We start from the raw sequence: 22,830 nt of genomic DNA, 5'->3' as shown, positions 1-22,830 counted from the left end.
CTTAATTACCATAAAAAGATAAAAAAAAAAGCTTAATCATCTAAGGCAATTTTACATCCACAAATGTCGAATCATAACAGTGTGCCCTTATTTGTGTATTCATGATGACCAAACAGCATTTACCGATGAAATCTTTCAATTATGGTTCCGCCATATTAATTTCACTCCAGTTGCCACAATTTATCTATTTCAAAATCAAATTATCTCCATGAATTCGCTCATAAGATGCTATGGTATGATGATTAAACTGACTAAATATAATTTGAAGCACAATTATCAAATTTTATCAAATGCTAAATAACAAGAAATATACTATACGCTTTCAGAGGGGGCACACGCTATTTTACTTATTTTTCATCACATTTCGCAGTAAATCTCACTCGGCACTAAAGATTTGAGCACTATATCTAAATAAATCACTACAAATATTTAACAAGACAGACGTGTTTTCAATCTTATTTTGTTTTGTTTACGTTGAAATAAATTCGGCATGATTGACGATATGGCAAAATCATTTTCAAGATGAAGTGACATTCACCTAGAACAGGTGGCCTCAAAATAGCTACCATTAATGCTATTTTGCATTATTTGTGTGACATAGTCTTTATAGTCTTTTCCAGAGTGGGCCAACTAGTCACGTTCTAATCTACAATAGGTTTTGTGGGATGCGATGAGGGCAACAGTGCCTTGATCGTGGTTTTATGGACGTTTATTGATGGCATCCTGAAAGTAATTCATAAAACTTAAATTGTTAATTGGAAAGACTCCAAAAACTATTAAAAAATTTCTCGTGATACAATTGCTTACTTGGGTTCCTTTTAAATTGGAACCTATCTACAAACGTTTTCTTTTTTTACAATATATTTACGAAACTGAACGCGACAAATCTCATGAACACTAGACATCACACTGACACTGCACAATGGATTTTGATGTTTTTTATCATTTTAAAACATGCCGTAAAGTGGGGTGTTAAGGACTCGTGGGGTTTTAAGCGATTGAACTTCTCCATCAAGTTTGACAAGTCACAAAAACGTCAAAAGTCAATATATCAGTCATCTGAAATGCTTGATTTGTTCGGAGGATTGTGGGCTACATTATGTGATAGCGGATGTCTATTAAAACCAAGTATTGTAGAGTCTAGATGTTGAAAACGATTCAAAACATTTTGTTCCAATTTTATTGGCTTAATACATTTAACTACAAAACTATGAAACAATATTAAGAAAAACAAGTGAGTAACTTAGAAGATAAGTATATTTAATTAAGATCACAACGCAGACAATAACTTTTGAAAATTTTATCTAGATTTCGACTTTTAATATTGCTTATGGAAAAAGTCTCTTTTTAAAAATAAGTGGGGTGTTAGAGGAATATCTATTCTACTTTGTCCAAGTTACTAAACTCATTCGGTTTATGCCGTAATATATTCCAATATACTTTTGGATTGTTCCGTGAATCAAAACTGCATTTTAAAAGTTAAGGGGTCTATTTAGTTTGTTACTGATTATCACCAAAATGTCTAATCTCGAAAATCGGTAAAACTGGTAGGAAAGTATAGTTAACAACGTATTGAAGTAAATATGGGACTTTTCTTGATACTATTTCCAAAACTTGTTCGCTCACACTGGTAAAATGTTCCAAATAATTCTTTTATTTGGAAATGGATTTGAAGCCATTGCTCCTTTTAGTGGTAATCCTATGAACTGGTAAACAATAATTAAACTGTTCGACAAAATAAGTCGATCAGAATGCACAGAGACCGGACACCCCGGGCTTGAAAGTATAAAAATAAACAAAAATAATGGCGTTTTCAAAACGTTTGTGTCTGCCCCAGGTCATTTTTAAAATATACTTGAACTTTTTGCATTTTTTATTTAAAAATCTAATCTAATCAATAAACCGACACAGTGTTTTCAACTTTAAATACAATATGAAGAGTAGTAATAAGATTTGCAGGGAGCTCTCCGCCCTTTTTTGTACCCTCCCCATTTTTAAAGTATCGCAAATGATGGAATATTTGATATATTTGACAACCGTCAAAATAACAAACATACAGGCAAACACACAGGGACAGGCAAAAATTGGGCCAACTTTGGAATGCTGTAACTTTGACAAAGATTGACCGATTTCAATACTTTAAGAAGTAATGGACGGGTCAACTAATCTAGTTTTGAGGTGCTTCCATGGAGATGAACTATGACCACCGGATACCGGTGATAATCCGGATATCCGGAAGCATGTCTTATGCAGTAAAATTATGACGTGTTTTTAGCAAAGGTCTCGGCTAAAAAATCAAAATTTTACTACACATGAAGATAGAAGATCAAATTCTGAAGCGATTGGTGCGCCAAGTATTAAGATCGGTCCAGAAACAACCAAGATATGGCCATTTACCCGGAATCGGTTGCCGGTAGTGGATCCGAATTGGGATCAAACAATTTATTCACTCAAAATATGTCGCGCAATATTGTTTTCTCCCTAGCTTATCATAAAATACCCTATTATAAATTGAAAATGAGTCTTGTACAGATTTGGCCACTCATGGCGCCGCCATGTGCCCCGGGGGAACCTTGCATAGGGGACATTTCGATTTTGACACCAAAGCATATCATGCGACGGCTCATTCTTCATATCTTGTCGTAAATAGGGCACCTGTAGACTCAAAATGGGGCCAGATAGCCGTAGCGGTAAACGCACAGCTATTCAGCATGACCATGCTGAGGGTCGTGGGTTCGAATCCCGCTGGTCGAGGATCTTTTCGTAAAGGAAATTTTCTCGATTCCCAGGGCATAGAGTATCATCGTACCTGCCACACGATATACACATGCAAAAATGGTCAATCGGCATAGAAAGCTCTCAGTTAATAACTGTGGAAGTGCTCATAAGAACACTAATCTGAGAAGCAGGCTTTGTCCCAGTTGGGACGTAACGCCAGAAAGAAGAAAGAAGAAGACTCAAAATGGATGACTACAGTGACTACTTCCGGGACCACCGGATATCCCCGAGGGAACCTGTAAGTTGGGACAATTGAAATTGAACTCCAATACATATCGTGCGACGGTTCATTTTTCTTGTCTCGTGCTAAATAGGGCTATTGTAGACCTAAAATGGATAATTGACTACAGTGGCCACTTTTGGGACCACCGGAATTTCCCGGAGGAACCTGTCATTGGGGACATTTCTGTTTTTACACCAAAACATATCATGCGACGGCTCTTTCTTCATGCCTTGTCGTAAATAAAGTAACTGTAGACTCAAAATGGGCCACTGTAGTCAAATCAACTATGAAAGACATAACAGTTAAAGTAAAACGGTTTGCGTTTGCAGGGGTTGCAAGTTCAATAATATTGATGTATTATCTGATTAAGGTTGAACATAACTTATGAAATTGAATGAAAGCATCAAAGTTATTGCTTGAGCTTGAGCTTGAGCTTGATTGGCCGCCCGTGGATGCTACTCCAGTATCGCCAGATCAGATGCACTTACACAAGGAACCAACCGAATGACTGCTTGGGACTAACAGGCATCCTCAGTGTATAAGTGCTGGTGATCTTCTATTTTTAGGCGACAATGGTGCCTGCCACGTCAGAATGTAGACCAATGTGGGAAGGGGGAGGAATTGATGATGCATTATACTGCCTCCCACGTAGACCGTATATACCACTGCATCTACGCCAGTTCATGCGGGAGTGTATGGATTAGAGGAAAGGCATGGCAGAGAGGTTTGCTTTTGTGGTTAGCAGACTGCCTATGAATCAGGCGTAAGGAAAATCATGCGCGTGGATGAATGGAAGCGTAAGGGAAACGGCTTCTTGTCCGTCTCTGGTATCTCTGAAATCTGTCAGAGTATCCTCATCATTGTATTTGGCTTTTGATATAGACGACGAGAGAATGGTAGGACTGTCTTTTGTTCAATTATTGACATACTAGAAGTTGCTTGAAATTCGAGTCGAAATTATTTTTCATCCCTTAACACCCCATTTTACAGTACCTCATGATTCATATAATTGTGATCCCTTATTGAAATTGAACTAAAATTTAAATTTCTATGACTTCTATGAAGGCAAATCGATTGAGGTAAAAAAATTAAAAAATTTAACAACAAAATAAATTACAATATTTTTAATTTTGGAATACAATATTTCCCCAAAGTAATGCACTACCTGAAAGCTTATGGTTCAACACTTTTATCAAGCATGAGGATGTAAAAAAATATTTGGTTGAAGTTTTAATAATATTTAATATTACACTTTACTAATTTTGATGATTTTGAACATGAAAAACAACTCTTGTCGTGTCATGTCGCCGCCATTTCGAATATTGCACACCAAAAAGCACAAAAACGTTTAAATTTTTAGCAGAAATCTGTTGATTTGCAAGTTAGAGCTATTTGAATAATTCAATATTTTACATATATTTTGCGATATTTTTCATACAAAGTTCATTTAAAATATATTTAACCACTGTTCATAAACATTTTGATAAAACTTGTTCAAATACAAACAAAAACTGTGCTTTCAGCTTAGTTTAATAACATTTTTATAATTAAAAAAAAAACTTTTTTTACGTAATATGTGAATAACCCCTTATGAAACAATAAAAACTCCAAATAACATATTAAGATTACATATTTCATCGATCAAGGCGATAAAACTAGTTTTGGCCAAACTTCATATTTTTCCGACTATTGTGCACTAGTTACAAAATTTTCACCCAAGCTTCTGGGAGTTGGGATGATCCAATTTGGGAGGGATGTAACTTCAGCACTTTGGTAATGCTGAAATGGGCCACCCTAATAAGCTTAGACCAACGCTTTTCCCAATATTTTGACAACTTTCCTACAGAAACTTTGAGTTGTTTGAGGAGACACTTCCCGTAGACGAATTAAGTTGGTATTAGTGAAGCTACTGCGTCAAATTTGTCTTTGTCCTGAATGACGATATGTGAATGTGGCTCACAGTAAAAATAATTTCACCACTTCTAAAATAGTTTAATAAAGAAGACGAATGCTTCCAAAAAAGCCTTTTACCTATATAATTCCCATAGGCAAACATATTCTAGAGTTCAGAGCATTTTCGTACATTATCACGTGTACTGGCTCGGAGCACTACTATCTTGTCCGTTTTGCTTGATGTTGGCTTATTTGGTCCTGTTCCTATACAAAGAAATATGTATATTATGCACAATAATGACGCTGATGGTGCTGACGACAAAGACGAAAATGGCAAGCAGTAAAAAATCGAAACACGTTTTCCGAAGACGACCGGCAAGATATGAGATGTGAATGACGATAAGTACGATGAGAGATGGTGGACTGAGAGAAAATAGCAGAAGGAAAATGCGCCCCAGCGAGCGCCGTCGTCCTGATTATGGCAGGAGTGTGAGCACAGAAATGAATGGATGTGGGGGAATTTCTTGGAAATGCTTCGACATCGACACTAATGACGGTGGCAATAATGTCAAGCCGGGGAAAAAATGCCAGACACCCGTCGTTAAAGGAAAAGACACCAACAGCCGAGAAATGCTATGGATGAGACAGGAAACGCACAACGAACAGGCGTTCTAAAGTATTGAACCATTTATGTCTCTTCAAAACAATCAATACAGAAATTATTTTTATTTCAACAGTGAAGGCCCATGCGAACCACGTCTCTGCTTTTAAAGATCAAAAATGAGAAGACAGACATTATGGAAATATAATTAAGTACTTATAGCAGATCCTTTTGCGCTTGTCACACGGACAGTTTTAAAAATCAATTCTTTTTCTCTCAATCTTCTATACGATAAAAATGGTTTTCCGTTGAATTTTCAGCGATGATTTGAAGGTGACCCAAAGACGATGTAAATTTATATACAAATTACAATTGAGAGTTATGTTTCAAACTCGTTAGTACTGTAATGGACCTGTACTGTACTGTAATGCAGGGGGCCCAGATAGCCGTAGCGGTAAACGCGCAGCTATTCAGCAAGACCAAGCTGAGGGTCGTGGGTTCGAATCCCACCGGTCAAGGATCTTTTCGGGTTGGAAATTTTCTCGACTTCCCAGGGCATAGAGTATCTTCGTACCTGCCACACGATATACACATGCTAAAATGGTCATTGGCATAGTAAGCTCTCAGTTAATAACAGTGGAAGTGCTCATAAGAACACTAAGCTGAGAAGCAGGCTCTGTCCCAGTGGGGACGTAACGCCAGAAAGAATAAGAAGTACTGTAATGGAAGTACAAAATGATCTTCTCATAGTGAAAACTAATTCTTCAAACTTTTATAAAGGATGGGGTGCAGAGCTAATTGGGCACTTCCATGATTCATTTTTCTTCAGGGGGGGGGGGTTTCTCTTATCCTAAACTTTACGACAAGAAGCACTTCAATACGACGCATATTGTGGTCAAATATGAGCTTAGTAGCTTCCAAAAAATCCCACTGCCAATATGAATCAAAAGTCCTAAGAATAGGATCCGGGCCTATTGGTGAAGAGAGCAATACAATACGACGGATAGAAAAAGAGACGTTAGTGAATTTGTTTGTTAGTATTTACTTCCATATTATAGTCTTGAACACTTTTGCAAAATGATCGTAAACAAAATAAACTCAAAATAGATTTGTTTCTTCAGAAACTTCTTTTATTAAGTATAAGTATTCGCCCAAGAAAAGTATAAATATTTCTTGCCCGAATGAATCAAGAAATTTTCTACATATTTCTTTTGAAAAGACATTTCTTTTCACCTGAGTACTACGATCAAAGAAAACTGATTTCTTTGAACATTTTTGGCGAGTAATTTCCCACGCATCGACATAGGCGATTACTTTTCTTGTCAACAGCAAACCAGCCTTAAGGTTTGTGTTCGATAGCGGAGATGAATTGAAGTCGTTTTGAATTTGTATTAAGGCTAAGTAGCCCGTCATTCGTTTTGGCAGCCAAGTTGATATAGCAGCTCGCAATTTCAAAGTGATAAATCTTAATCCTCATACATAGACCAAATTGATCCGCAAAAATATCAATATATGCGCTGCCACGCAGAAAGTATTTTTCTTTAAGGTGAAGCGGCGTGTAAGTCAAAGAATCATTAGAATCATCATTGATGTAATAGTAGTAGTGTCGCCTTTCCATGTATATTTTCAAAACAAACAAACAAAAAATATAACATTTGTGTTAAGCATATTTTTATGTAAACACATGGGAAATTTAGTAGATTGACGAGTATTGGAAATCAAAATCAACTCTTCAATCGTACATATCAAAAGAAAACATTACAATTTAATGAAGGGCAACGAAATTTCTCAGTTTTTAATTGGATTTATCTCATATTTTTGTTATGCATCGGTACGGTTTATGTTTGCAAGGGATGACGGTGTTGCCAGGTGATTGGTGACAGATTTTTCTAGCAATTTTTATATGCTTGTTTTCGGAACATTTGCTGCATATCATAAAAACTTATCATTTTGCAAATAGTTTTCCATCACAAGATCACTGATTTAATAAAATTTTAGTGATTTTTGTGATCAATTCACTTTAAATGCTATGATTTTACAGATAGCAACTCTGACATCACTGCGCTCAACGATCGCGATGATTGTGCACACACGATAGACGCGTTCCGACGCATCCCGACGCATCGCACTGTGGAGCTTTTCAATTATTTTGGGTGGTCCAAATTGATAAACTATTGGTATGATTTTATGCTTCGTAGAGATGGTTTTTGTAATTTGAGAGAATCGAAAAACAAACAACGTATGAATTTCAAGTTTCTATGCTTTGCCCAACCTATCTGCACTGAAAATTAATACAACAGAAAAAAAGTTGGATATTTTAGACTATAAACACAGGCATGTCTCAGTGTTCGGTGGCGGCGTCGATTCGCAGCAAGTGAAAACCACCGCCATAATAGTTTTGAGTGTTGCGGCTGATAAAACTTTATAAATATTTGATTCCCGTTTGAAATTTGTTCCTTTAAGGGAAGTAAATGAAAGATTTGTTTAGTGGAAGTGTAGTGAACGCAATTTGAAATCCAAAACACAAATGTTTGCTGCAGAATTACAATGGAAAAGGTAAGCACCTTCTATTTACAAGTGTAGTTGTGTGAGGCAATGAAATGCGGCATAAAATCGGAGATTTTTTTTAGAATATAAATCTCATGTATATTGTCGCTAAATTGATAATGCTGTACCTGAAAGTGTTGATTAAATATTGAAATACCACCTGAAGCATTTTTCTTCGCATAAATTATCCATTAAATCAGGTGATAAGCAGTTATATTTCATCGATGTTGCAAATATCAATCCTATCATAACAATATGTTAATGATTTTGGAAGAAGCCATTTTGTGATGACGCACCAAAAGGCCTTAATTCGAAATTGTGACATGATTTAGCAACAATCATCAACGACAAGTGCAAATTTCAATGACGGCCTACTTCGCCTTAACTGTGGATGTATTCGCTTTGGTGGTTTGAATAACCCTTTAGTTCAAATTTGAGCAGTATTTATAGCAAACTTGGATGTTAGCTCCGTTGTTTCTGGACTACTAGGACAGCTGGTTGCTACAATAAACATAGTCGGTTACTGCGATGCAATAAGCAGGAACAGTTTGAAAAATGAGTTTTTGCAATTTATCATCAAAGCCTGTCTATTATGAAACGGCCTACTTTCCTGCACTGAATTATGTAGTGCGGTAACAGTCATTACGCAACTGAAATCAGTTACGTGATGAATATTACGCAACACTTTTTCTAACTTAACTGCTTTGAGTAGCGTAATAAATCATTGCACAATAATTTATAAATTATGATGAATGCATCCCTATTTGATTTTTGATGCCCTCAAGTGGTCTTCTACAAAATTGAAAAAAAAAATGTGCAACGAGCAGAACTCAATTTTTACAGCACTCATCGTAATTATGCAACTCGATTAGTGCTGTAAAAATCATCATTCTACAACATGTTGCGTAAACTACTATTTCACGATGAGATGATAAGTTTGTACTTCCATAATTGTACGATCATTCAGCATATGCGACTGTTTTATAATACCGGGTATCCCCGTTGGTTTGACCACATTTAATCTGAACACTTTTTAATTTGTACCCCGCTAATTTGCACATCGTTCAAATGGTTCAAACGTCATTTAGCTCATGGAACGAAGTAAAGTGAAATGGAACGCTGTGCAACGGAACGCAGAATCAAAACAAAACAGAGAAAGAGGTAACCAGAAACACGTTTATAGGGTGACTAGATGTTCAAATTGAAAATGAACCTTGATGGTTTGCGTTCAAATTAGCCTTTTTTTTTAACTTTTTCCATTTTTTTTCGGAATCCAACAATTTAGCCTCATGATGTTAGTTTCACATCTTTTCATAACCACTGTGCCATTTGAGAAAAAAATAATGTAGAAAAGTATTAGTTTTGTAGCTTCTCAAATATAATCCAAAATAATCTATTTCTCGACACTATGGGGCAAGTGTACCACCCATATGGGGCAAGACGGCCACCGAATGAACATCGCATGTAATTCGACTTGTAATGAAATTTTCTTTGTTTCCTATTAATATTACTTAAAAAATAGACGTTACCTCTTTCTCTGTTTTATTTTGATTCTGCGTTCCGTTCCACAGCGTTCCATGAGCTAAATGACGTTTGAACCATTTTTTATCTGAACTATGTGCAAATTAGCGGGGTACAAATTAAAAAGTGTTCAGATTAAATGTGGTCAAACCAACGGGGGTACCCGGTATAACAAGGTTCAAAACATGCGTAACTCTCTATTACCGGGTACAACCGTTGGTTTGACCACATTTAATCTGAACACTTTTTAATTTGTACCCCGCTAATTTGCACATCGTTCAGATTAAAAATGGTTCAAACGTCATTTAACTCCCGGAACGGAGTAAAGTGAAATGGAACGCTATGGAACGGAACGCAGAATCAAAACAAAACAGTTAAAGAGGTAACCAGAAACACAGTTCTAGGGTGACTAGATATTCAAATTAAAAACGAACCCCGATGGTTTGCATGAGGTACCGTTCAAATTAGCGGGGGTACACGGTACTCCTTCGAATAACTAAAATGGTTATTTTGTTTCCATTAAATAAATATAAGTAGAACCCTTATATTACGGCGAATATGTATAATATTACACTAAATCAGCACTAAATAACGGTACTTAATAGGCCGAAAAACATGTTATTATTAAATATTTTGAGATAAAATCACTTTAGGGGGCAAACATGTCAGTTATTCCCCTACTATCCTTCAGAAACCACTACCGGTGCCTGATTTTAGTTTATTATTATGATTTTGTTGATGATGTTTACATTTTTATAAATTTCACTTCAACAATTTTGGTTTACCAAATAGGTGGCACACTTGCCCCAATAAGTATACATTTCAACCAAACTGGATTTCGGATGTAAAACTAAATGCTTTTTTCGTTCAAATGCCACAAATGTGTAAGTATTTGAATAGTTTCACGATGTACAGTACGTTAGAAAAATCTGTTAATAATTTACCTTTTACCATGCTATTTAGAAACAACGAAATCTTATAAAAATCCACTAAAATTTGGTTGTCTTTGCAAAAGTCGATGTAAATACGTGAAAAACAGAGCAATTTCCATCATATTTTGATCATTGTATAGTGAACTATAAAGGAACATATTGTTATGATCAAAGAGAAAATATATATTGTAGTTTTTATAAAAAGCAGGGGTGGCACACTTGCCCCTATGGCACACTTGCCCCAAAGTCCACTATGGCTGGTGGGTTCTTCAAGCCGGCTGCCGATGGGTGATCCGACGGAAAATTGGTACGTGGTATCTGGTCAAAACCATACGGTGACGTCAAGAGATTCGTGCGCGGGATGGCAACTCATCGGATGTTGGGCTGCCTATGAGCTGCATTATTTTCCTTAAGAATCTCCCTATATCCCTCGTCGAACAAATCGTTCCGTCGACTCCGTCCCACGTACCCGACGTAGCTCTCAGCTGCATTGTTGATCACTACTTTCACTGTTCTCCAGCAGTCCTCAAGAGGAGCTTCATCCAGCTCACCCTCTTCCGATAATACAGCCTCGAGGTGCTGCGCTTATGCAGCTCCGACATCCGGTTGCTTGAGCAGCACTAGATCATACCGGGGCGGATGTCGATACCGTATGTTGTTAACGACAGAGAGTTTTGGACGCAGTTTAACTAATATGTCTTTGGTTTAACCATCACCAGATAGTAGTCAGAGTCGATAATAGTGCCACGATAGGTCATGTCGTCGATAATGTCGGAGATGTGCCGTCCATCAATCAGAACGTAGTCGATTTGTGGTTCTGTCTGCTCTGGTGATCTCCAGGTGTATTGGTATGGAAGGCTGTGTGCTGGAAGTAGGTGCTACTAGTAATCCTTTATAAGAGAGATTCGCGGAAGCTGACATTTCTGTCAAAGTGTGAGCCAATCGAGCAGCGAGAGCTGTCAAAGTGTGAGCCAAACGAACATGCATTATGTTTGTTTTGAACTTTTCTTGAAGAGTAATGTAATAACGAATCAAAATACACTTTTTAGCAATGAGGAAGTCATGTCCGTGTTACAATATTATTCTCGACGCCGAGCCAAATCAGCACTGCAGGTCTGTTGCCAAATCATTCCATTTTACTTCCGCTTATCTCTCTATAAAGGATCACTAGGTGCTACGAATAAAGGTGCTAAAAATATTCTTGGAGGCGGCGAAATCAATTAGTTGTAAGCCGTTTTCGTTAGTCATCCGGTAGACGCCGAACTTTCCAATAGTCGGTTCGAACTTCTCCTCCTGGCCAACCTGAACGTTTAGATCTACTATGATGATTTTGACGTCGTGGCTTGGGCAGCTGTCGTACTTGCGTTCGAACTGCCCGTAAAAAGCGTCTTTATCATCATAAGTGCTTCCTGTGCACGTGAGGGCTGTGCACGTTTATTATGCTGAAGTTGAAGAGAATCGGCCTTTGAGCCTCAACTTGCACATTTTCTTATTGATCGGCCACCACCCGATCACGCGCCTCTGCATATCATCGATCACTATAAAAGCTGTTTTCAGCTCATGCGTGTTGCCTTAGCTCTAGTAGATGTTATGGTTACCTCTAAACGTTCGCACCATTGGTCCCTTGCAACACACTTCCTGCAACGCTACGATGCCGAATCCGCGGTCCTTCAGCACATCGGCGAGTATGCGTGTGCTCCCGATGAAGTTGAGAGATTTGTGGCTCCACGTATCGAGTTTCCAATTGCTAGTCCATTTCCGTCATTGTGGTTTTTGCCGATTGTTATTTTCCGTATTCTCTCGTTGACGTTCCTATTCTGATGTGTTTTTTTACGGTTGGCTTGTAGGATTTGACACCAGCCCCCTAGATTTCCGGAGGACCATATCAGTCACCTATCAGTCACTCCCAAAAAATATCGGTTTTCCATGGATCTCCGTCCAATGTTAATGGAGCTACTGGCGGCTTTTTATAGCTACCTCAACTTGTCGCTGGTTCTAAAATGTAAACAATCATACACAATAACGAAAAAAAAATGAGAAGGCGCAATCAATTTTATCGTAAACATCCTTTTTGGGAATTTAGCAGAATTTGCTGATTAAATCGCCAGCAAATAACTACTTGCAAACAATATATTTAAAGCGCATTGATTACCTGTAATTTTGCGAATAATGATTTTTGGACATAGATTGGCGGCTTTTCAATTTTACACTTTAAATTCAACACTTTATAAAATATATTGTCTATTTTTATTCCATTAATTTTGTTTAATTTACTATTAGTCTTTTTAATGAAATGTTTACTACTATCCTATTTACAGATCAAGATGACTCCACAGCTCCAGCTCAACTTGTTCTTGTACGTCGCCTTCCTACTTCTAAGTAAATCACTTGGAGAGAACACAACAACGATAACCACCTCTACCGTGCAAAGTTCACCAGAAACTACACAACCTACCACGGTACAACAACTGCAGTCAACGACACGCCAAATGCAGCTGGCATCGACATCGATACAACCCCCAGACAGCATTTCAACAAGCACGCTGACCTCATCAACCGGAACGACTTCAATATCCACTACAGTGACAGCGTCAGAACAGACAACAATGCCAACATTACCACCAACTTACATATCAAACTATTCAACGATTCCACAAATGCCATCATTGTCTCCATCCTCTATGACAACAAAACAGGACATGCTCGATCCGATTGCTGTTGAGCCGATAGAAATTGGTCCCGGTGGACCAGATCAAAAAGAAAGTCTTGCAATACAAAAAGCTATTGATTGGCTTCGAGAAAAGCGCCTTCCTGACTACAGTTGGGGTAACGATACGCACATGGTTATATTGGCCAAAGAATTGTCGGGTCCTCGAGATCCTGCAGATAACGATAATCATCTTCAGGAGATCTCCGACTTAGAGAACATGTTGTCAGTGAAGCAAATGGAAATCGAAGTGCTGACAATGGTCGATCGACATCATACTATGCCAAAACCTGTAAATACCGATCGAATTGCTAAATACATTCTGGCGATGGGAGCACTCTGTAAGGATGCTCGTCATTTCTATGGACATGACTTGGTAGCCATTCTAGAGCACCATGAACACGAAGAAGGTCAAGAGTACGAGTTCGCGTTGACGGCACTCGCAGTGTGCAGTTCAGCAACACACGTTCGAAAACGACAGATCCGGCGGTTGCTGGACATTGCCAGTGGCGAAGTTAATGATGTTGGTAAGTTTAACAATGTTTGTTTTGCGTTCTTCTATAATGGTTAAAGTATTCTCCGAACAAAGTGGGACAATTTTGGAAATTACGGAGAAACAGGTTCTTGCTGATAATAAATCTTCCAGCTGTTTTGTAGAACACCTAGAAATAAACGAAAACCGAATTTAGTACTATACCATTTAATTCCACTACAGTTTGTACCCTCCGACAGATATTTGTATTTCGAACTCAACTGTAAGACCGTGAAGACAAGACCAAGTCGAGTCTAGTGCACGACACTAATTAGTTTCGTCAGAAAACCAGGTTCAGACATTATCTGCCAAAGCTCATTTCTTTACACTGAGCTTGAAATTAATGAAGACTCTGCATGTTATAATCCTGGAATGTATTTAAGATCTTTCGCACCTGATTCGTTGTCAAGCAACCCTCAACAAAAGCAGCCTGGTATTCACCATCGAAGGGCTCTTCAAACGGTCTCAGTATTTATATTATACAAAATGCACAGTAATATTATATACGCATATTTCAGCAGGAAATTTCTCTGTAATTGATGCACTCCAGTCTGTGTCCTGTGTCCTGTGGCATATGAGCCCTTCCACCTAACGGTAGGCATTTTTTCGTCCCATACATTTAGAAATTTTCGATGAATCGAGCTGATGCTTTAGGAAAAAGGACGAGATCGCGGACGAACTTCTAAAGAACGAAAGTTTACCATTTCGTATTTGAGAACTTCGTCCACGATCTTGTCATTTTTCCAAAAGCCTTACAATTCATCAGCTCGCTATAGTCTTTTTGAACCTCTCCTATGGTCGGTGGATCCACAGCTTGACCGTCATCATACTACAATTCAATTTTCACCGTTCAAAAACTGCTGAAACTGCTACCTGTAGTTACCATCTTTCCTCCTCCAGAAGTTCCTTCAGGAGTTCCTCCAGGAGTTTCTTCAGGAAATCCTCCAGAAGTTCCCATCAAGGATTCCTCCATAAGTTCCTTCAGAAATTCCTCCAGGTATTCATCTGGAGTTCCTCCAGGAATTTCTCCAGGAGTTCCCCCAGGAGTTCCTACAAGGATCACTCCACGAGTTCCTTGAGGGATTCCTCTAGAGATTCCTAAGGAGTTCTTCCAGGACTTTCCTCCAGGAATTATGGTATTCTTTCACGAGTTCCTCCAGGGATTCTCTCAATAGCTCCTATATAGATTCCTCTAGGAGTTCATCTAGGGATTCCTCCAGAAACTCTTCCGAGAGTTCCCATAGGGATTTCTCCTGGATTTTATTCAGGAATAATTCCAAGAGTTCCTTCAGGATTTGCTCCCAGTATTCTTTCAGAAGATTCTTCAGAAATTCCTCCAGGAGCTCCTTCAGGGATTCCCCACGAGTTTCTTCAGTGATTCCTCCAGGAACTCCTTCGGGGATTTCTCCAGGAGTACCTTTGGGGATGTCATCAAGGATTCCATCAAATGAACCACCAAGAATTTCTTCGAGAACCTCTTGAGGAATTCCTTCAAGAATTCTTCCGGAAAATCCTGGAGGAATCCCTGAAGAAATTCCCGTAGGAATTCTTGGAGGAATCCTTCCAGCGATTCATACGGGGATTAATACAGAGCAAGTTATTCCTCAAAGAGCTCCCCCAGGAATTCCTCCAAGTAGTTCTCCGGAAAATGCTCCAGATATTCTTTTGGGTATTCGTCTATGGTATCCTTGTGGATTTCCTAATGCAGTGGTTTTCAGAGCGTACTCCGTGGAGCACCAAGTCTTAGCAGGTGCTCCGCGACAGTTTTGAAAATTTGTACCAATGCCTTTAAATATTTTAACTTTTTGCTTTTACCAAACCAAGCCATACCTTAAATTTGAACGATTAGTAATCTGTTTGTTACATCTAATCGATCGAATTTTTATTCAAGACCACTGTTTTCTTCTCTAAATTTGTGCTCTTAAAATTTGGAGCTAGTTTTAAGGTGAAACAACTCGGAATACAGTGTCTTTGTCATGTCTAATGTTGGTGAGATTTGTCGTGTGTAGTTTCGTAATTAATTTGTAAATTAAGAAAACAGATGTAGATCTGTAGAAGTAGAACGTCCCAGAAACTCCCACGAACGGCATTGTACCACCTTTATTATATAAGGGACGTAAGTAGTGCCACTAGTCACCACCAGAGCGGCGCTAAACCACACGAATGGGCAGCCATAGTGGTGGCGAAATGGGTGGCCATGATGAGGCGTATTATGTCATGGACAAGGATGGGTCAACGACTAAAAGTTCGGGGTCAACAATCATCAGAACGAGACTTCATAAACCTGGTGATCTTTGAAGACAGCATTTGTGCATCCCTAAAAATTATAAGTAATAGAGAAAGGAGAAAGGAAATGAAAGTGAAACTGGACATCCAGGACCTCGTGGTTTTTGTTTAAAAACGCTATCGCGGTTTGGTTTGTTACCACCGTAACCTTCCTGCATTGACCCTACTCGCCAATTAAGTAGTGAGTCAGTGAAGACCTGTACCCCAGTACGACAACCGAGTGCGCTTGGGAACCCAGGCTTTCCAATGAATCCACGGTCCGTCATCATACTCGAGGGGCGCACAGGTTAGGCAGCAGGTTCACGAGAGGCTGCAGACGACGGATGAGAAAGAAGAAGGAAGGAGTCGTCCGCCTCCTGGCCCGGATAGTGGAAGTAGTTCCAGTGGTCAGTGAATGAGCAGCGGAGAAGGTGCTGCAGTGCACCGGGCCCCGAAGAACGTAGAGTACCTCACCTCACGTACCTCAAGTAGGAGTAGCAATAAGAAAGTGGGAGGCGTTGTCCGGTGTTGAGGATGGACGGATGGGCAGTGATGACGATAAGAAGTCAGAAGTAGAGTGGATATACAAGTGTACACGAGACCACAAAATAAAGGGAGTTTCACTGGAGTCTTTCTATGAGTGTTTTCTTTCGCGGAGTGTCACGAGCGTAGCACCGACCCTTAGGCTTTGAAGCAAGGGTCTCATCTAGACTGGTAGTAATACGGCCTGCATGTTACAAAGTTATAATGCAATCTTAGAAGTTGACTCCAATCTGTTTCACCTTTATTCATCTTCACCTTATGATGTTTTTGATTCGATCATTAAACTTTCATGTCCTTGAAATTTTTATAAAAACGTTTAACATTTGGGCTAAGATTTTGTAATTAGAGAGTCAAAAATATTCTGCCGAGAAAAATTGCGTTTATTTGGGACAGCTTGAGCTGCAAAATTGCGTTTTCTCCAATTGGATGAATGGAAAACAACTTTTGAAAATCCAGAAATCAATTTTTCTCCTCAGAATATTTTGAAATTTTCAGGGTGTCAATATTTAATCAGGATACCTATCCAATTTAAAAAAAAATTGAGGAACATGCAATCGTGACACACAATTAGGAATATTTCACGAGTTTTATTAAAACTATCAATACATCAACTCGATATTGAAGGTACCATCGAGTTAGAAATGTATCGAGTTATAAAACACAAAACCAGTGCAAAATCACCCCACAGATCATTCAAACACATTAATAAAGATTGAAAAAAGAAATACTTCGCAAAAAAAACTCGCTCAGCTGTTTGAAATTAAAACAAAAGATCAAAAATGTCCTAAACAGAGCAATTCTGCAGTTTTCAAGCCACGAGTCATTCGACGAAAACCCAAATACAGACGACTAAGTGTCACAGTTTAGGCATGAAAAGGGTTGCTCTATCAAATAAAACAAATCGTTTTAGATTCAAATTAATAGCTTCAAATAAAATAAAATCAAAATTAAGGTGGGGATGAATCGAAGCCAAACCCCAAATTTTCTCGAGCACAAATCAGGAGATCAAATATTTGGTCCTTTATGTTGACAGCTTGATCGATTAGTACCCTACAGTAAGTGACCAATCCGTGGATGAATGCTATGATTAATCTCTTAAGCAGTCCTGAAATATCATGGAGGAAAAAATCTCTGAAGAATATGCCGCAAAAAATCCACTAGGTATTACTTTGGGAATCTCTTAAGAAATTCCTTCAAGTTATCTTACAAAAAAGACGATGAAACTACCGTAGAAATCCTTGAAGTCTTGGAACAATCCTTCCAGCGACTCAAAAGGGATTCATTTAGACATTCCGAAGTTCTTCTTCATGGCATAACGTACAAGTGGCATAGAGCCTGTTTCTCAGCTTAATGTTCTTATGAGCACTTCCACAGTTATTAACTGAGAGCTTTCATTGCCAAAGTTGCCATTTTCGCATTCATATATCGTGTGGCAGGTACGATAATATTATATGCCCAGGGAAATTTCCATTTCAAATAGATGCTAGACCTACTGGGAATCGAACCCAGACGCATTCAGCATGGCTTTGCCTTGAAGCCGCAGACTCTAACCACTCGGCAAAGGCAGCCCCCCTCCGCAGGATATTTCTCAGGAAACTCTTCTAGAAATTTGAAGGATTTCTTGATGGAAACCCTGGAGGAAGTCCTGGAGGACTTCCTGAACAAAACTCTTACACTCCAGGAGGAAAATCTGAAAGAATTGCCGCAGAAATTTTGGAGAAAGAAGGAAAGAAAGAATTGCTAGAGGAATATTGGAGGAATCCCTGAATCAATAAATTTCTACCAAAAAATCTCTTCAGGTGTATCTTGAGGTATTACTAGGAACCCAGAGGAATTTCAAAAGTATTACTGCAGGAATTTCTAGATAAATTTCCAGAGGATTCTCTAATTCTATATTTCATAGGAATCCGTGAAGGAATTTTTGTAGGAAATCTTTCAACCATGAAGGAATATTCGTAGCAATCTTTGAAAGAATTCTCATTGAATTTCCCAGAGAAATTCCCGGAGGGATCCACCAAGAAATTTTTAGGAAAGCTCTCTGTAGAAATCCATCGACACAGTAGCGCTACCAGGATTTGGCTCTAGGGAGGGTTTTGGGCGATAAAATCAAAGTAGAAAAAATCAATTTCTAGACAAACTTTTCCAAAGGACGAAACAACATTTTCAAATTTCAGTTTCTCTCATCCGCTCCAGGAATACCTTTTTGTATGAATTTACACCACTAGTTAAAAGGATTCTGTTGTAACTGACGTAATTTTTCTAAACTTTTCAAAATGTGGTGGATGAAAGAAGCTTCGTTCCCACAGGATATTTATTCCTTTTCGAAAAATTGGTATAGATTCAAAATGAATAGTTAAAAAAGTTCATCTTCTTCTTCTTCTTCTTTATGACATTACGTCCCCACTGGGACAGAGCCTGCTTCTCAGCTTAGTGTTCTTATGAGCACTTCCACAGTTATTAACAGAGAGCTTATCGAGCTATCGTGTGACAGGTACGAAGATACTCTATGCCCTGGGAAGTCGAGAAAATTTCCTACCCGAAAAGATCCTCGACCGGTGGGATTCGAACCCACGACCCTCAGCTTGGTCTTGCTGAATAGCGTTTACCGATACGGCTATTTGGTCCCCATATGAAGTTCAAATGTACAGATAACGATTCAAATATTTATTCATTGTGGTTTGTTCGAAAGTTCACCCAAAACTGTTTCTTCACTCATAATTATATATGGATGCACATACATTAGAGTGATAGCGTTCAATCTTTCTTCGTCTATTTTGTTCTTTGAATACGTTTTCAAGTTTTTCAACAATGAGTAAGATTTTTCAGCATCTTGAGTTACAAAAGAAAATGTTGCAATTATTATTATCAGTTGGTCGAAGGAAAATTTACATTGCCGATTTTGGAACATTCCCAGATTGTCAACGATTATTTCGACATTGATTTTTCATAAGGGTTTGCCTGCATTCATCGATTTCTCTTCATCGTTGCCCTCTTTGCATTACTATAGACAACTGTTTCACTTTTCGTAATATGTTTTCGTGCTGTAGGATATAAAATCACTAGGGATTTCTTTTTATTTGACAAAGTTCTTAGTGAAAGAGAGGATTTGTGATTCTTCAGCTTATAAACCAAACTGCCATCCCCTTTGAGCTTTTCTTGGACTACGATTTCATTCATAGTCATTGAAAACAAAAGAGCATTCTACAACAATTCACGTGCCCTAAAGGTCGTATAATCGGCTTATTATTTGACCCCCAATCCCCCCCCCCCCCCCTTTTGATTGCGCCACTGCCTCGATGGACTGTCGAAGAATACTCAAAGAATTTCCCACAATAAATTTCCTAAGAAATTTCTATAGGAATCAGTTAGGGAATCTCTGAATTGAGTCTAATTGTAAATTCCCGAAAAAAATCTATAATTGTTTATAAGAAGACTATTCAAATTTTAAAAAATATATTTATTTCAAATAATCATAAATTTTGACCAGAAGTTCTGGGGATTCCACATGGAATTATTCAAGTATTCCACTAAGTATTCGATTTCAATTGTTTACCGGATTGTTACAAGAAGTTACCTCGCGAATTAATTTAAGAGTTTATCCATAATTTTCTCCTGAAATTCACAAATAAATTTTGTAAATTCTTACAAATGGTTGGTGTTCAGACAGACTGAACCAAGTGCTTTTTAATCGTTTCAGGAAAACGTACCCAGGCATTCGAAATGTAGAAATATTTGCATCATTCGCTGTAATAATGTAACTTATCAATTTTATGAAATAGATCAGATCAAAGCAGCATATGGAAAATCGAAGTTTAAAGAGTCCTTCACGTATCTTTCGAATGCCAAAATATCAACCAGTCCGGTCTGTCTGAACATCGACCAAAGAATCTTCTATAACTGCCTTCCATTTTCAAAATTCATCCAACTAAAACTTACACCATGGAAGCCTTTCACTGCACTTCAAAAAAATCTTCATACTGTTTTTAGATGCTTCTTAATGATTCTCTAAGTATTTAATCTGGAAGTCTAAAGATAATTACTTGAAAAATTACTTCAATAATTTCCTTAGGTATTACTTAGTGTTTTTTTTAATCAATTACTCTGAAAATATCCTCAAAAATTAGTTAAGAAATCAAGAAATTCGAATGACAGGAAGATTTTTTGAGGAATTCATTACATCTCAACGCATGAAAGATTTCTTGGTAAAATCCCTAAAGCATTTTTGGATTAATCCCTGAAGTTTAACTATAGAAACAATTCTGAAAAAAAAACTCGAAGAATTGTCTAAAATGTAGCTGTTACTATCTGGACGATTTTTGCAGGAAATGTCCAACCTCAGATAACAAATATTTAGAAGAAATAATAGAGGAGTCTTTATTTTGAGAAAACCTTTGTGTTCGGTCTCACCACAGCCATCACCCATTACAAGGCGCAGTAAGATACAGCAGCAGCGCAGCAGTGCATATTCAATTTCTCTTCTTTCGCCCCAGCTAGCAGCAAGCAGCCCAATTGCTTTGATGCTCTTGCGTTGGGCTGCGTGATGCTAGCTGTCGGCGCAATAAACCATTGTAACATTACGATCATCCGTACTACCTCTCACATATATAAGAGGCACCGTTCACTGTTGATATTAGTTGTAAGTTGTGATCGTTACCCATAGTATCCCCCACCGAGCAGGAGCACTGCCTCTCGGTGGTGGGCAATAAATTAGTAGAAGTCAAGTCGTAGTTCGTTCATTCGTCTGCCCCTTCGGGACCAAAAATAGAAACACAACGTAGGGCCTGGTCAAACCTGGACGAAACACTTTGATTAGTTTATGATGGAATCATTGCATAAAATACAAGATCAAATCATATAGTAGTGTGTTTGAAGCAAAAATTTCAAGTAATCTCTTGAGGAATTTCTAGAAGAGAAAAGGTACCTGTTGAAATGCTGTTAACAATCCCATAAAAAACTACTTCAGGGATGCCCAATTATTTTTTACAAAGGAAAGCTAGAGTGTTTTTGGAAAAACAAAATCTAAAAGTTTGGCTGTAGAAATTTTATTGAAGCTGTATGCGACCCTTATACAATCCAGTAGTTGCTAACTAGAGGGAACTCAGATTGATCCAGGAACTCCCACTAATCTAGGCATATATTGCTACCAACTTTTGGCTTTCGTTTTTTTTCTAAGAAATGAGAACCACCCTCACGTTTCCCTGATCGAATAACTAATGAAAATCTTATAAAAATTTTGCATTAATTCTTTTTTCTCTAAATTTCCACAGTAACATTCATACCAGAACTGTATATCAGTCTCAATCTATACTGCCCATAAATGCATACCAGTCCCACTAGCAAAACAACGCACCTAAGAAAAACGCGATAGAAGTCGTGAACACTTTTTTGCTCTATTTACTCCAATTAAGTTGAAAAAACGATATTTCGCACCCAAATTTGCACTCAAATGGTGCAATGAACTATTGATTACAGTATTACATACATTTTGTTTATTAATTTTCTCAAATAATTAGTTGATTTGCGAGAAAATGTACGCGTGACTAATATGCGTTTATTTGCTCTTGAATGTACGAGAATAAACGCATAACGGTATCAGTGCTTACTATGATGCATCGGTCTTCACATGTGAATTATTGTTATTTTGACAGTTTAGTGTCCACATTAAAAGTCGCGGAAATGTTTGCTCTAGATTATTTGAAAAGTTGTGGTACTTCTGCTAGTTCCGAGGATGAGTGCAGGATATTGGCCAATGGCGACCCGTTGGACAATGACGTGGGCTCAGAAGACAACTGCGCTGGCTTCAACAGTAAGGACGGCTGTGACCGCAATGCTGGTGGCGACGACACCTTTCAGTTTCCACCGAAGGCGTACCCTGAACATTGGGTAAGCTATTTGAAATCTTTGGAGGACACCGAATATGCGGCGGGGACTGATGAAATGGACTCAGACGGAAGTTATACGGCCATTGATGAACTCGCCAAAAACGCAAGAGAACAAAAAAAGAATTGAAAGCGAGATACACCGTCACCAATAAGCGCCTTTCATCACACCAACTAATGCTTGTCGATTATGGGTGTATAATGAACTGCGGGCTTAACATCTCGAAGGACCACCGTATTCGTCTCAACACGGTGCTCTGGGCATTGGATTCACGAGAGCAAACCAGCTATATTTGCCAGAGCGTGAAACAAGTGGATGTTCAAAGACGGCGGCATCGCTACAAGTACAAGAAAAAATCACACGCTTATGATCTGTGAATATCTGCAAGATTTAATTATGATTTATGTT

General features: G+C 38.3%; 1 protein-coding gene across 1 annotated transcript in view; it reads left to right on the top strand.

The window, feature by feature from the left end:
• Positions 1-22,830, top strand: part of LOC5570008 (uncharacterized protein CG3556) — a 209,870-nt gene that overhangs the window by 164,250 nt on the left and 22,790 nt on the right. Inside the window, exon 3 of the mRNA XM_021850353.1 lies at positions 12,814-13,729. Within this exon, the coding sequence (XP_021706045.1) occupies positions 12,820-13,729 (910 nt within the window). The 5' untranslated portion in view covers positions 12,814-12,819. The remainder of the gene's footprint in view (positions 1-12,813; positions 13,730-22,830) is intronic.

Source organism: Aedes aegypti, chromosome 3 (assembly GCF_002204515.2).
Source record: "Aedes aegypti strain LVP_AGWG chromosome 3, AaegL5.0 Primary Assembly, whole genome shotgun sequence".
NCBI lineage: Eukaryota > Metazoa > Arthropoda > Insecta > Diptera > Culicidae > Aedes > Aedes aegypti.
Note: the sequence above shows the minus strand (reverse complement) of the source record. Positions and strands in the feature narration are given on the sequence as shown.